The sequence below is a fragment of the Chiloscyllium plagiosum genome, unplaced genomic scaffold (assembly GCF_037043375.1).
Source record: "Chiloscyllium plagiosum isolate Xiang-an unplaced genomic scaffold, Cpla_swu_hap1 HiC_scaffold_34, whole genome shotgun sequence".
In the NCBI taxonomy this organism is placed as follows: Eukaryota; Metazoa; Chordata; class Chondrichthyes; order Orectolobiformes; family Hemiscylliidae; genus Chiloscyllium; species Chiloscyllium plagiosum.
Genome location: NW_028270172.1, coordinates 44,745,792 through 44,762,720, shown reverse-complemented (window position 1 = coordinate 44,762,720; position 16,929 = coordinate 44,745,792). Strand labels below are relative to the sequence as shown.

Below are 16,929 nucleotides of genomic sequence, written 5' to 3'. Positions count from 1 at the left end.
GTGGGGGGAGTCTCAGCTGGGAATATTCCTGAAAATGAAAATCATGTTTTGTGGTATGTGGGTTTCTGCAGGTCTTATGCCAACATTTCAGTGGCAAACTGGAGAGATGGATTCAACTCAACAATTTTACATTTTAAATTACACACGTGTCCAACCTGCCATCCCTTTTAGTTTTGTCCTACAAAATTCATAAAAATGATCAATGCCTCATGGGTATGTCTTCGTAATCAATATTGGAACGTTCACTCTTACTTGCAAAAGCATTTTTAATGATAATGGTGACTTAATCTTATTTTTAATAAGTAATATAAATAGTTCTGTCAGGAACTGGTTAATTTTAGAGACTTTGCCCTGACGGGATGTTTGTAACCACTGCCAATCATTACAAATATCTGTTACTTGTTGCAACATTTCCTCTTAGCCACAGCCTGCTTCCTGCTACAAATTGTACTTGAACACATGTCACTTTAGTTGGGTATGTTCAGTACAGATATGAATAACTTGAAACTTGTGTAATACATGCTGATGAAATATTCTTGTATTCTCCGAAGCCTTCATGATGTCATTGATCAACAGCTACCTTAGAAGCTATATCCAGTTCACGGTAGCAGGGAAGTTGGTTGAGGCAATCTGACTTGAGAAAGTTAATGAGTGTTAAACATTAACAAAAAATGTTTAAGCAGAGAAATTAAATTTTAAAAAGGAATTTGACTTTTACTGGCGGTTATGCGTTGAGTTGGCAAGTGAAACCTGATTGCAAAGGGAGCAGATAAAGGAAGAACAAGAAGGCAGCAGCAGATTGACTTCACTCGTGAATCTCTTGGTTTTGCATATCCTGTTTATTGCACAGAATTGCTCTACCTGGGGTATCCCCTGTAAAATATTCAAAATAACAACAGGTGCTGTCAGAAGCAGTGAAACCCTTGGAAGGACCTTTCCCCTTGGTGTCTGTAACTATTCTGAACAGCCAGTGTCAAATTTAAATAGCTTTTGCAAAAAAATGTATATGACAGCACTATCCTGTTCTGGGCTACTGCCAGTTTGGCCCTTCAGTCTGTTGGTCTTGTCCAGTAATCAGCACCTGTACAACCCTTTACTCCAACATTAGGAAATGTGCCAACTGGACTGATGTTTTCCAATCTGATGTGAAAAAATTCTGTCCAATTTCTGTTGCTGTAATGTGGCCCACAGCATATACTGCACCACATCTGGCAGAATGTTACAGAGCCACTGGCAATGGATTAACAATTGCACCCAGACTGAGGAAGATGGAAGACAATTTCCAACTGGACAGTCAGCTGGTGAAATTTACCATAGCCACAAGGTATACTCTCCTCACTATGGCATGGGATTTTTTTTCATATTCACCTCAGGTGCAAATGGGCTGCTAGTTTCACGCTCAGTGCTTCATCAAGTGCCAGTTTAGATTTTGTACTCCACACCCTGACGTAGGACTTGAACACACAGCCTTTCAACTCAGAGATGAGAGTGTTACCACTGAGTCACAACTGACATACCAAAAAGATTAGCCAAATAGCTTTGGTGAAAAACCAAGTGATAATGATATTGTTCTCCCAAAACAATTTCTCGTAACTCACTTTGGACATACTTTGAGCCTTGTCTATTGGTTGTCTGTGATCTAAGTTACATTGTACTAATATTTACATCTACCTTGCTGATATGGAACTCCAGCCTTCTGACATATCGCTCAATTGCTTTGATTTGCTGTAATGAGAAGCAAATGTATCATTAGGTTTTGCAGCCAATAATAATGCAGTAAGCAGCAGATTAATCATCTCAGTGTCCACCATGGGTGCTGGGGATAAAATAAGCACTACCGCACTTAGGTTAAAAAAAAGAAAAAAAATATATAAAGAGGAGACTGCTGGGAAAAAAAATAAGCACTACCGCACTTAGGTGGTAGTGTGGGGGTTAATTAAATAAAAAGAAGAGAAAAGAAAAAAAGAAAAAAACAACCAGAGTGTTGGAAAAAATAAGCACTACCGCACTTAGGTGGTAGTGTGGGGGTTAAAAGAAAAAAAAAGGAAAAAAAAAGAAAACAAAATAAAGTGCTATACCCTTTAAAAAAAGAAAAAAAAAACTAATCATCTCAGTGTCCATGAAAGCTATACAAAAGCAAAAAGGTTGGGAGCATAAAGAGTCTTGGCCATCTGCATGTCATTTCCATATCTTCATTAGTCACATTTAGCTAAGTATTTTATTATTGAATTTGTTCAGATGAGCTAGGATTGCAGTATTTATAAATAAAAACAGAAGTTGCTGGAAAAAAAAAACTCAGTACGTCTGGGAGCATCTGTGGAGGGAAATCAGTTAACGTTACTCAAACCTTCCTCGAAACAGAACAGTGAGGAAGGGCCACTGGACCCAAAACGTGGGTTAATGTTTAAAGTTAACATTAAATCAGAGTTAACATTTTGGGTCCAGTGGCCCTTCCTCACTGTTCTGTTTCGAGGAAGATTTGAGTAACGTTAACCGATTTCTCTCCACAGATGTTGCCAGATCTGCTGAGCTTTTCCAGCAATTTCTGATTTCCAGCATCCGTAGTTCTTTTGGTTTTTATTTGCAATATTTACACGAAGTAGCTGTTGCTTCTTCAACAAAATCTTGTAGCAAGTGTGTTCATAGAACACTCATCACTAAACCTAAGAGCATGTTATGGATAAATACGAGCATTTGATTAGTTACATCACTGTAAAACTCCTAAAAATATTGCATTATTACAAAGTTAAAAATCACACAACACCAGGTTATAGTCCAACAGGTTTAATTGGAAGCACTAGCTTTCGGAGCGCCGCTCCTTCATCAGGTGATTCCACAACCACCTGATGAAGGAGCGTCACTCTGAAAGCTAGTGCTTCCAATTAAACCTGTTGGACTATAACCTGGTGTTGTGAGATTTTTAACTTTGTACACCCCAGTCCAACACCGGCACCTCCAAATCATGTACATTATTACAGTTTGCTTTACTTACTCTACTATCATACTTCCTATTACCTACCACCTAAATGTTGTGAGGTGCTCATGATTGGTTACTGTAACTTTGGCAGAAACCCCACACAAGCAGCTGGCCTCCCTCCACAGTTAGAATGGCTGACTGAAAGAACCACAAGAGGGAATTGCAAACAAGAATTGCAATGCAGTTACCTGGTCCACCCGTTACAATTCCTGCAGACATTAAGTGCTGCCAGGAATGCTGACTTGCAACCCTCGTAAGTTCCTTCAGCGAGTCTCTGCATGAGGTTGTTTCAAAGTTGCTGAGTGCAACCTGGGAAAATCCATTATAATGGGAACCAATTCATATTGTTTAACTGATTTTTATTTTGTCCCAGTTCCAGCATACACACTGTACCAAACTAGACTCACTGCCACTATACAAAAAAAACACGAGGAAGTCAAATGAAGATCTCTCAATCAGTTGCTGTAAAATGGGGAGGGATGAGGTGGAGAGAGCACCATCAAGCAACTTCCCAATTAAGACACAGGAATGATCAACAAATTGCACTGTTTTTAGGAAATCCCTGCTGGGAGCATGAAATAGCAGAATTTATTACAGTGCTAATCTCATTAGATAGAGGCAATTTAGATGCTGAATAAATACAGCAACTCACCTTATCCAGCTCATATATGACACCCTGTAAATAAAACATATATAGTATTATATGATGACATGCTGCATTCAATTTTCATTTTATATGAAGTATTTATGACCCTATGTTTAAAACCAGCCCCACATGTCGGAAAACGAGTGAGGGTTCACTCCAACTAGTTTGAGAGTACTGGTGCAACAAATTTACAGCTGCAAAGCTTAACCATATACATGTGTCTTTTAACAATGGCATGTTACTATTTTAACAGCAAAATGATGCTTCCAGCAAAACAAAGGAAGATCCAGCAACTGAGAACAAAATACATATCCCAAAGATTAGCTTGAGAAATGCAGAGTTCTGAAGAAATCATAGCAGACTCGAAACAATAACTCTGTTTCTCTCTCCAGAGATACCACCAGACTTGTTGAGTTTCTCCAACACTTTGTTTTATTTGAGATTTTCAGCATCTGAGTATTTTGCTTTTATTGGAGAAGTGCAGCCAACTGGCAACCTAATCAGAATAGCATCATCCGCAAGTGCTGTGGCAATGTGAACCTGTAATTCTAAACAGAGAGTTACATTTATTCTCTGTTCAATAGCACACCAAAAGTTTTTTTTTTCAAAAATGGCTTGAGTGCATCACTACTTCTGTGGGTAAATGTACCTCATTGTATCCAACTGTGGTACAAATTCTTACCAGTAAGTTTGCTGATCTTGCTAGGTTTACAGCTACAAATGTTAGTGAAAAGACGGCAGATAAGGCAATGCTTCCACTCCTGATCACTAACCATATACAAACACTGCAAAATGCCAGACTTTTTGTGATGCCTTCTAAAGTTGAATTGCTTATCAATATTCTTTTCCTAGACCTCAGTAACAATCATTTTGAAAACATACTGGGTTCCTGATGGAGATTATGAGCTCTCCCTCAGTAAGAAGTAACTGCTTTCCAGCAAGGAGAGATTTATGTTAAATGACAAAGAGAAAAGCCTTCATTTGGATTCCTCACTGCTGAGTGGGATAATTAAAGATGGAGTTTGGGCAGTTCCTTTCCCATTGATCTATCTTATCTATACCATGTACACTCATGGTAACATATTGCTATTGGTATGAGCTCAGTCCAAAACCTGGTCAGTCCACAAGCAGTTAGCACCATTTAAAAGTATTGCAAACAGCGAACAGCCAGCATTGGATCAGTTACATTTACAACTGCTGGAATGAAGTCCATGATCTCTGGTAGAATTTCCTTCTCCCTATCTATTACAGTGTGTGGTTTGACACAACATTTACTGCAATTCAACGATTGAGGAAAAACATTCAGCAATATGAAAAATTTATTTCACAACTCAGCAGGTACAAAACATGCCAATTAGCTTAATTGCTTACATTTTGCAAGTTATTAATAGGGTAAATTCAGTAATATCTTACTCCCAACTCAAAGGAATAAGGATTGGCGATCAAGCTCAAACATTGTTAACATTATTCCTCCAACCCATGCACTCAATGGTTATGGTTGCACTCAGATTATAGAATTTCACCAAATACTTAATAACCATCCATGAAATCACCATTGACTGTTAAGTAGGGGAATTAATGTCAAGTAAAAATAACTCAAAATAAATGAAAGATACACACTTAGCATAATGATTCATCCTTTATCTAATACTAGTGACTGAAAACTCAAATTCTTGCATTTTTCTCCTATAACAAAATGAACTACTGGAAGCTTCATATTGATGTTAAAATAACAGAATACCAATGTTAAATGATGACTTGTTGTATTCAATTTCCATTTTGTATGAAATATTTATGACCCCATGTTTAAAACCAGTTCCACCTGTAGGAAAACGAGTGAGGGTTCACTCTAGCTAGTTTTAAATTACTGGTGCACCAAGTTTACAGCTGCAAAAGCTTAAACATTTACACTTCATCATATTATCCACTTTATTTCAGTACGTTTCCCTAGTAGCAGGCATTGACTATTCCTGACTGAACTCAGGAATCAATAGGACTCCCCAATTTTCACAGGATGTTAAATGTTTCATCATTTTGTGGTGTCCGAATACATTTTTATAATTTCACAACATATCAGGGTTTGTAAGGCTATGCAGTAAAAGCGAAACTGTTCAGCTCACTTAAGAGTTCTGAAATTAAACTCTCTGGGTCTCGCTGTAATCCTCGGTCTGAACGGAGCTCAGCTGACCACTACTCAGCATCCTTGAACCAGACGGAGGAGAATCAGCTGGATCTCTGACCAATTCCTGTCTAGAGTCCAAGCTTTAGAAAACTCTGGTGTGCATATTGCATGATGACAAGGTAGAATTAACTGTGACAGTGTTTAGTTTCTGATATCTGATTGGATGAAGATATCTGCAAAATATTCATTGTCCAGATTCAAAAATGCAGGATTATAAGTTCATGTAAAAATCAGCAATTTCAGGGGAGAGGTAACGAAAGGAAACGGAAATTTGATGTCACATTTGCAGCAGAAGATTTCATTATTAAGTGGTAAAATAAAGAGGAAGAACCAGAAATTTGTAATAAAACCAGAAAATGCTGCAAATGTACAACAAGCCTTTTAAATCTGTAAGAGAAATAACATGGCTTGAGGTATAAATACGGAAAGTGTTGTAAATACTCATCAGGGTTGGCAGCTTCTGTGGAGAAAGAAACAAGATTAACCCCTCAGGTTTGTGACTTTACCTGTGACCTTTTGCTTTGGCTACAACTCATGATATTTGATTCTGAGAATGGGCACATAGCCAAAAGGTGTTAATTTTGTTTTTACTCCACAGATTCTGATTGGTCTTTACATTGTTTTTCTGCCATTTTCTCTTTTTGTTTACATTTTGGGCTTACACTTACCAGTCTGGAGTTATGCTTCATATCTTTTAGCTGAGTAGTTAGCTTGTCCAGTTCCGCGTTATGCACTTCCAGGTATTCACTGTTTAACAACACGAGAAAGAGTTGAAAATAACATGAATTACTGTCTTAATGGTTGCTTCACATTCCTTTCCTAGTATCTACTTTAAATCATGTACATAATGTCTGCTGTTCAAATGATGTTCAATATGATCCCAAGGTTTAATGGCTATGAATATAGAGTCACAGAGTCACACAGCATGGAAACAGACCCTTTGGTCCAACTAGTTCCTGTCAGTCATGTTCCCAAATTAAACTAATATCTTAAAATCATTTAAAGGTTAATTACTTCTCAATATATCCTCAGTCACTTAAAGATTAATTGATTCTCTGTGGATGGGCAGGTATTTCTAAATTATTGGCTCATCTCCACAAACAGGAATCCCAACAGAAAATTACTATAACTCCTTTAGAATCTTTGTATCTCAAAGACATTACTTACTGCGCTTGACCTGACAACAGTTTCTATGACTGGCAATGGTCAATACGAAGTTCATCAATTTGAAGATTTTGAAGTTCTTACGTTAGTCCTATCTTCAGAGACTTGTAAACTTCCTCCATTCGCTTTGGCTCCACATCTTTGGGTGTGCAATTGTTCTTATAGGATGAAGCATTCATTTTCTTTAGTTTTCCTTGTGGTTTCCTCAGAGCTCCGTTATTTGCAATGAATGAGTGAGACCTATGAGGAGATCACATCAGTGAAATGGAGCAGTTACCGATGGCACTATCAGTGTAACTCAAATGGGGTGGCAGATCTGCCAGAGGTGGGGGTGGGGGGTGGAATAGGGAGCTTTGGGGTTTAAATGGTTTTGGGTCCAAGTTGAGCAAGATGATGGCTGAGGTTGGGAAGGGAATGGCAGAATGAAATTGTTTGGTTCAACAATGATGGGCCACTAAGTCAGGAAAATGAAGAAAAGCTTGCATTTATATAGTTCTTTATGCAGTTTGTTTGGACCAGGATTTTTCAAAGTGTTTTATAGTCAAATAAGTATTTTTAAAAGTGTTGCTGCTGTTTGCAATGTAGGAAAATTTCAGAAGTGAAAATAATCATTTATTAAAAAAAGGGACACATTAAAGACAGACAAGAAGAGGAGCAACAATCAATTTGGAATTAACGAGAGAATGAAGATATTATAATAGTTAGTAGCAGGGTGAAGATCAATATTGTCAAACTAACAATGTAAACATAAAATATTCTCTTAATATGGTCTGCATTAAAATGTAAGCAAGCAGACATCATAAGCCCCACTAGGAATACTGTAGGCTTGTTAAATGGCTAAAAGCTAATCTATGCCATTGGGCTGATTGCTCACTGCTGCCGTGATTTCCTGAAGAATGAATAGTTGAGATTTAACTCAGCCTTCATGAATACGAAGTGAGAGTTTTCTAAACTAACAAGTTATGATTTCACATACAAACAGAATGGCGCCAATGTGGTGAATAATTTTGATCAAGTTCTCAGTTATGCACGTTATCTGCTGCCGGCATTTTGTGTACTCAGAACATTGAACTCCATCAAGTGAAAAAGCTCCGAAAAACTGTCCTTGGACAATTAACCAATTCTGAGAGCAAAATCATTTTCTAGGAGTGAATCTCTTAAATACCATTCACATTGCACACATGTGAACATCTGATTGGGTTTTCCTCCTGTCCTGAAACAGATGGACCACATTCTGTGAAAACACTCAGACTATCTGCATTTCCTGCATAGTATGCTGTTCTCTTCCCCAGAAGCTGTTTGATCTTCTACATTTCTCAGATTTCCAGTATCCCCAGTATTTTGGGTGAGCTTACATTTCTGACTTCAACTGTCCTAATGCTTATAAATGAATGAATAATTTTATTGTCAATGTATTTAGGAAAATACAATGAAAAGTGTTTTGTCACCACAATCCAGTGCCATTTTGGATTACAAAATGAATAAGAAGATATTAACTTCAGTTGAGTTTCATTTTCTGTTTAATTGACTGAAAAATATAAAAACAGAAAAATATAAATAAATAATGTTCAGCGTCTTGTCAAATGCTTAAAGTCTTTCTGTCAGTTGAACAGAAGATGAAGTTCAATTTAAATAATTGCTTTTTATTCATTTTGTAATCCAAAGTAGTGCCGGATTGTGGTGACAAAATACATGTGACAATAAAATCATTTGTTAAGGTCTCCAGAGTTGCTGTAATGTGTTCTGATCTCCAGGCCATTCCGATCCAGCCATTGCCCCAGGAATCCCCAGCACTATGGACACCGTCTCATTGATGTCATTAGAAATCCCGATCCAGGCCCCAAGGAAAACAGGTGCACAGTAACAGGTAGAAGGCATCCCAGTGGCACACTCCTTTTGTTAAAGTGGGACAACAAAACAAGTATGCCATGGTAAAGGAGTGCGAGGGAATAGCAATAGTCACTGTGATCCTTCATTGCTATAAGAATATTCCAGGCTCTATCTTCAACAGGCATTTCCAAGAGTTCCACATCACTTCATTCCCCCGGGTCACAGGGACTCTTCCAAATCTCATGACCTTTTAGATTGATCCAGAGAGTTTGGGGGAGGTGGAATGAAGGGGTACAACAACCTAAGGTGGAGGAGGATGAAAGGGTCATGGAAACCATCAGGGAAGCAAGCAGACATGTGGAGGAAGCTCATGCTGTGGTCTTACATCACAGAAACATTGAGAGTGGAAATGCTTCCTGTTGATGTATCTCACTAGCTCTTCACATTCTGACTTGATGGTCATATGGGTGCCATCTATGATGCCCTGCAGCTGGCAATGAAAGCCTTTGCCCTTTGTGCTGGGGGACAGCATTTCTGCCTGCAGTTGTATGTACTGTCCAGCTCTAACACGGAGTATCAAAGATCAGTGATGTGTAATGTTGTGCAGCCATTGTGAAATGCCAAGAAGCTGACTTTTGGAAGGAACCAGAAACAAAGAAGCTCAAATCCGCGGTGACTTTGACAGCTACTGGCAGAGCGTGGTGAGTATCTCTGTGAGGTGTGACAAGGGCAAAGGTCTTTGTGGCCGTCTGCCTGGTGAATCATAGTCTCCTGTGTCACTTGATCATCTGAAATAATGGTGATGATATTTATAGGCTTCAAGGGATGCAGATGGGAACATGGGCTGAAGTATGGAAGATTATCTTCCATGAGGAAAGGTGTGAAATGAAGCACTTGGGGCAGGATAAATATGGAAAGAGGATATACAATAAATATCACGGCACGGTGATATTGTGGGCGGCACGGTGGCACAGTGGTTAGCACTGCTGCCTCACAGCGCCAGAGACCCGGGTTCAATTCCCGACTCAGGCGACTGACTGTGTGGAGTTGGCACGTTCTCCCCGTGTCTGCGTGGGTTTCCTCCGGGTGCTCCGGTTTCCTCCCACAATCCAAAAAAAATGTGCGGGTCAGGTGAATTGGCCATGCTAAATTGCCCGTAGTGTTAGGCTAAAGGGGTAAATGTAGGGGTATGGATGGGTTGCGCTTCGGCGGGTCGGTGTGGACTTGTTGGGCCGAAGGGCCTGTTTCCACACTGTAAGTAATCTAATCACAATTTTCATATGTAGATGAAAAACAGACTTTGATGTCCACATACACATATCCTTAAACGTAGCAGGGCAAGTTGACAAGTTGGTTATAAAAGCACTGGTGCAGTTTTACAATACTCCGAAGTGTGTGCTTGTGTGTGTCTATGCTTGTGTCTATGTGTGTGTGTTTGTGTGCGTGCCTGGATCAGAGATGGTGTGTGCACGTTTGTAAGCTGTAGCACATTGGTCAACCTGTCACGTATGCACCTGCCCCCAGTCTATCACCTGTTTTATGGATGTCAGGGCAAGTCCCATGCTTACTTGAGGCCTACTGAGACATTCACATTGTCTCAATGGCCATTCTTAAGTGCCCACTGAAGACACGCTTCACCACAAGGTCGTGGCTGTCTTTAAATGGACCCCCTCATCTTCAGCAATCCAAGATGGAACTCCCCCTCAGTGGGAGATGTCAATTAACCAGCCGAGTGCCAAATGGTTGCAAAGCAGCCAGTAACTCCAACCTTCTGGGTGGCAGACAGGTAGCCTGAGATGTGAGAAATCCTGTCCCTTACTATGTGGGTTCACACTAAAGGTGTAGAATACACCCAAGTAATGAAAGCTCTCCTGCCTCTGATGGAGGGCTGTGAATGATTCTGCTCACCATCCTTCAGGAAAGAGGCAGGCAGGGAACATCAGTTCCCATTAGTGGTCAGGTAGGAGATGGAAAGGGTATTTACTGAGCAAGCATTCTCAACCTTTACCTACCTTTTTGATAATTAGATTCTGGGTGTAAATCTCAATGGTCAAGCTTCCCATCCAGCTACCAACTGAGGCCCTTAATTAAGGACCATTTAAGGACTGTTCATTGCACTGGGATGAACCCAGCAGAGGATTTCCTGAATTGCAGCCTTCCCAAAGTGGGGAAGGCCCATGATCAAAGGCAATCAGTGCCCGTTTGAGGGCATCGACATCAGGTGGAGAGACGTGACTGCTGAGAGCCACAATTCCATCATACGCCAACCCCCAAAATCACCAGTCTTAGCCCTGGGACTCTGGGGCTGCTCTAAGATTGTTTCCTTTGTGGTGATGCTGTCCACATGAGCTGTTGCCTCCTGCTGACAACATTCAACACTCAAGACCTTTGACCCCAGCACCTCATTCCAAATGAAGACCCATCAGAAGGTATGGATGGCATTCCTTAGAAAAGGCAGTGTAGGCCTCCCTATTTGCAATCCCAATGGAAGATTCTGCCCGTTAAACCTTTATAAAATGAGTGGAGAACATTTACCAGAAATCACCAGCAATGGGGACAGTCAATTGTGAGGACAAAATGCTAAAGTTTGGATTGTTCTCTTTGGAACAGAGCTAGTCAAGAAGTAATGTAGCTGGGGTTTTCAAGATGATGCAATGTCTTGATTGAATTGAGGAAAAATTAAACGATCCATCTCGTGAGTGAGGAGGAAACTAGAGATCATAGATTCCAATCATTGGTGAAAGAGCAGAGGTGAGGAGAAATATTTTTGCCCTGATTGATTGGGATCAGAAAGACGACCTGCAAAGGTGGTGGGAACTGATTTGCATGAAATCTTTCAAAGGGAGTTGGGTGCAGGAGAGTGATGAGGAATCTGCAGAGCTATAGAATAAAAGCTAGCGTATGGGACTAAGCATAACTGCTGTTTCAAAGATAGGCACCACAGGCAAAATGAACTCCTTCTGTGATTCTCTGAACTCAGTATACTTACAGCCCTGTGTACACAAGGAGCACTAAAACCAAGCCTACTGCTTGAAGCCATGGCGAACTTACTCAGCTCCAATCATTTCTGTTTCACACTCATTTCAATGGCAACTTGGAAAGGTCTGCATGCAAGCTGCTGATATTCCTATGCAGAAATATAACCAGTCATCAGAGACCAGTGAACCAAGTCTTATCGAGGCGATTACTGTGAAGGCACAGTGCTCTATGCATGCATTTAAATATGAAGATTTATTGCAAACAAACACTTAGAGCATGTCCATGCACCTACCTAGATCTTCTTTCCTGCTGGGCGCTGAATCCTGCAAAAGACTGACTTCTAATAATACCATTGGGCCCACCTGGGGAAGAAGGCAAAGCTACTGACATGACGCTCGGGAAGCCACTGGAGATTTCTGTTTGAGTAAAGAGAGAAACAGAATTGAACAAACCTTAAAGCCACCGTACTTTCAAACAGGAATTTTATCTTGGACTTTCAAAGAACAGCAGAATGCTGCTTATGAAATGAAATCTGAACTGTCCAGGCAGCAATTGTATGAACAAGAATGAGTAGGTACAACTAAGGGAATGAGGGAATTCCAACTGACCTTGGAATAAGGAAGGGTCAAGCACAGGAACAAGAGAGTGCACTGGAAAGAATAAGTGAAAGAAAAATGAGCTACATGTGTGAATGCCAGCTTGAGAGATTGATGCAAGATTGATAGAGACATTGAATGTGGGGGCTTCCTGATGAAGGGCTTATGCCCGAAATGTCAACTCTCCTGTTCCTCGGATGCTGCCTGACCTGCTGTGCTTTTCCAGTGCCACACTTTTTGATATTTATTAAATAAAGTACAAACATTTAACACATTAATGTTTGAAGCTTGAATTAAATAGAGAAAGACCATAAGGTTGAGAAAATGCAAAAGAAGTGTGTGACATGGCAGTTACTTAGTTAAAAAAAAATTAGACTCTATAATACAATATAAAAAGATTTGAATCTGAGAATCAGAATCCCCATTTTGACAGAAAATTCACGGATTTTACACATCATCTGAAACTTCATGGTTGTCTTTTCATGAGGCTAGGAATAGGCAGCAATAGAAGCCTTAGTTCCTGATTTTATCACCTTCAGATTCAGCTATTCCATTGTTCCCTCGTTGGTACCCTATTTTCAATCCATATCACTCTCCTTCCCTGGTTCCCCATAAATGTCAGTTTGTGTACATTTTAATGTCCGTCTCCCATCCCACAGCCAAGCCCTCACACGTCACCCCCAGCCATCGCTGACCTACACTGACTTCAATCCCCAAACTGCCAACCTGCAAGTTCAGGTGGTGAGCAGCTCTGTGTGATCAGAGGTGACAGGCCCCTTTAAATCCTTCAGATTTTTTAAAATGGTGGCATAACCTAACTGAGTTATATTTGCAGGTTGCTTACTCCTTCAGATATGGCAATGAAAAGGTAATTGTTACTTATTACAGACCCTGCAGTGCAAACAGCTGCCTGCTCTCTCAGTCTCCAAGCCCCCGCCCATCTTTCTCACCATCTGGCATCACAGCAGTTTTGAAAACTTAAAATGGGATCTTACAGCTGTTAAAATTCTGAAGCCTCTAAACTTCAGATTCTCTTTCTTGTATTTAAATTCCTTAATAGCTTTATTATTCCCTATATTTATAATCTCTATAAACACTGAGATAATCCCTCTAGACTCTCCATTGCTCTGACTCTGTAGTGTTGTATAGCCTGGCCTGTTGCTTTTTGGAAAAGGGTGTTCCAATGTTTTCTTCTGTAGACGCGCAATGTAAATGCAAGGTGTATAATTGCAGCTGTAATTTTACCCTCTATGCCCACACCTAGTGCTTCCTACAGCGTCAACTGTACATCAGGACGATAAGAATAATGCCTGCAATATTGTCTTGTTTACTCACGTTTGGAAACCTGGTGTTTTTAAAGCAAGATCATAGCCTGTTATCTCACTCAATTGAAGCGTTGTTTCACTCTTGGAATCACTGTACTTGATACAGAACTTCTTATAGACTTAACACTCAATACTCAAATGGAGTACACAATGATGATGGAGAATAGAAGAACTTAAAGGGAGGTAGATATTTCTTTGGGCAATATTTTCTCTTCATCCTTCCCAAACCTGACCTGGAATTGGGCCTGCCTACCATTGGGTTTCTTAGCTGATGGTCGCTGTCCCTTGTAACCTCTCCTAGCTGTGCTGAGCTGAGTTGTTGCATTGCGCAGCCCCTTTAAGATTGCTACATGGGACACAGCCTGTCTGTTCCTTCCACAGTATGTTACAGATTGTCCTGGAGACGTGCACATGCGCAGCCAAGGTAAAACATTGTTGCCAATGACTGGTATTACACATTTGGGACATGTACAAGTGCTTTGATAACTCAATGTAAATGTTCCTTAAACATATTCTGTGAATGAAGCACTACCCAATTTCATTTTTCATATACATCTTGTAAATGTCAGTTCTAAAGTGACTGATTCGACTTATACCCTATTTAAATGGGACCTCTTCTAGTGGTTATGTAATATAACCCAGTTTCCTGGGTGCAAATATGTGCCATATCCACTAACAATGCATCATGGCACATTTTTAAAATTCATTCAGAGATGGGGCATCACTTCATTGTCCATCCCTAGTTGACTTTGAGAAATTGATGGAGTGTCTTCTTCTTGAATACTACTGAAAGGTTTGCTAGGTCATTTTAAAGGACAATTTGGAGTCAACCATATTGCTGTTATTCTGGACAGACAGTGTTTGGAGAAAAATAGATTGCCTTCTTTAAAGAATATTGTGAATCAGATGGTTTTGTTTGAAAGTCCTTTACTTTTACGGTCGTTACCCATAACAGTTTTTTTTTTAAATTCTAGGTCTGCTTTATCAATTGAACTTAGATTATGGTGGGATTTCCAGGTAATTAATAGGCAGCATTGTACATTTACCAGATTCAAAACAATGCATTATTGTAGATGAGTCAGTATTAGCAAGACTCCAGTACTGAACAGGTGATGCATACAACAACACACGTGTGACAAAATCCAGCAGCACAGCACATATATGAGATTTGGCATAATACAGGGGAACTGCACTTAAACAAAGCTCTCACACACAATAATTGGCTGAAGGCCACAAAAACAAAGTAACAGCACTTGTAAAAATTGCAGTTTTACACTCGATCATTGTTGTCAAAAATTGAGGACAATTTTTATAAACGTATGCTATTGCTGAGGAGTCCTATCCATAAATTCCACACACACTGGACAAGTGCACATAATTTTGAAGTCAAAGGACTGGAAGTCAGGACCAATGCAAAAATTACCTTCCAATATGTCAAACCACTCGCAGTGGGCATGTTGTAAAAGGGGCAGCACAGTGGTTCAGTGGTTCAAGGTGGTGCAGTGGCGCAGTGGCTCAGTGGTTAAGGGCAGCACGATGGCTCAATGGTTAGCACTGCTGCCTCAAAGTGCCAGGGACCCGGGTTCAATTCCAGCCTTGGGTAACTGTCTGTGTGGAGTTTGCACATTCTCCCTGTGTCTGCGTGGGTTTCCTCCGGGTGCTCTGGTTTCCTCCCACAGTCCAAAGGTGTGCAGGTTAGGTGAAGTGGCCATGCTAAATTATCCCATAGTGTTCAGGGATGTGTAGGATAGGTGCGTTAGTCAGGGGTAAATATAGGATAATAATGTAGGGAAATGGCTCTGGGTGGGTTACTCTTTGGAGGATCGGTGGGCCAAATGGCCTGTTTCCACACTAGGGATTCTATGAGGTTCAAACAATATTCAGTATCATTCATGAACAAGTATTTACTCCAATACAGCTTATTTTAGCAATTCAGTGAAGAAAACTCCTTCAGACATCTTATAGGAAGGCAACAAAAATGTATGAATTCTTCATTGTAAATTGGTCATTTGTGCAGGTTGTCACAGCTCTGTTCTGTTAACATTTTTAAAATAGTTTGAAATTAAGCAACAGAAAATGATGTTGATTCAGATAGCAATGCAAGATTTAAAGTGAAATACAAAAACAAATAAACAGTCATTTTTATACTTAGTATTTCCTGAACTATATTTTGAGGTCAGGAAGAGGTTAATCTCTCTAAACTTTGTTGTGAAAGTCATAAACAAAAATAACTTCCTTTTGTCAGTTGAACTCATGAACATAAGTGAACATCCATCACCATCTTTCAGTTCACAAAATCTGCTTTAGATTATTTTAGATCTCACAGTGTCTGAATGTAGAGTCCACACAATGATTAAAGGGAGGTTCCTTTGGCCATTTCCTTGGTGCAAACTAGAGTAAAAAAGACTAAATATGTACTTAATTTTCAGGCTTGCAATGGATGAAAACTGGGAACTTAGCAGTGGAACAGCCCATATCAAATCTGTTACGTCATTTGGCCCCACAACTAAAGACTCTATGGCCCTATTACCTGATATAACCCCACTCCTGCTTCCCCTTGCTTCCAAATGTGCCTGTTGTCAGCATTCTGACTGTTAATTTGGCTCCTGGGGCAAGATGCCTGTGGCAGTGTAATTGGCGTGAGTAGCTCATTCTGATGATGTAGGTAAGATCCATGATTTAATTTCAGATGTTTAAGCCCAGACTAACATCTACCCTGAGATGACTTGAACCCAGTTAAAGTGTTGGGATGCTACATAGGGAGCCTCTATTGCTCTATGTTCAGATCAAGCAGGGAAAGGCAGAATTAGCACTGGGCCTCATTTGAAGTTTACCTTTGCAACACTAACCAAAGTAAATTTCAAAGGGTCTACCAGCTCCACTGTGAAGTGAACTGATGAAACATGAAGCAAAGGTTAATTTTCCAGATCAAAGCCCTGACCAGACTCCATCAAACCTACACCCTGCCCTGCTCCATCTGGACCTCCAGAAACCATCTGATTTTGCCAATATCTTCTTTGAATATTGTGACTATGTGGACACTCAACAATGGACAGGTACCATTTTGTGGAGAAAGTGAGGTCTGCAGATGCTGGAGATCAGAGCTGAAAATGTGTTGCTGGAAAAGTGCAGCAGGTCAGGCAGCACCCCAACCACCCTGTGGCTCAACACTTTAACTCCCCCTCCCACTCCACCAAGGATATGCAGGTCCTTGGACTACTCCATCGCCA

General features: G+C 40.2%; 1 protein-coding gene across 5 annotated transcripts in view; it reads right to left on the bottom strand.

Annotated features, from left to right (window-relative positions):
* ripor2 (RHO family interacting cell polarization regulator 2) overlaps nucleotides 1-16,929 on the bottom strand; it is a 256,355-nt gene that overhangs the window by 58,693 nt on the left and 180,733 nt on the right. For all 5 annotated transcript variants that reach the window (XM_043719080.2, XM_043719084.2, XM_043719081.2 and 2 more), the window contains 5 exons: nucleotides 12,071-12,194; nucleotides 7,054-7,209; nucleotides 6,474-6,552; nucleotides 3,630-3,653; nucleotides 1,672-1,725 (listed from right to left, as the gene is read on the bottom strand). In XM_043719080.2, the coding sequence (XP_043575015.2) occupies nucleotides 1,672-1,725; nucleotides 3,630-3,653; nucleotides 6,474-6,552; nucleotides 7,054-7,209; nucleotides 12,071-12,168 (411 nt within the window). In that variant the 5' untranslated portion in view covers nucleotides 12,169-12,194. Of the gene's footprint in view, nucleotides 1-1,671; nucleotides 1,726-3,629; nucleotides 3,654-6,473; nucleotides 6,553-7,053; nucleotides 7,210-12,070; nucleotides 12,195-16,929 lie in introns of those variants that run through there.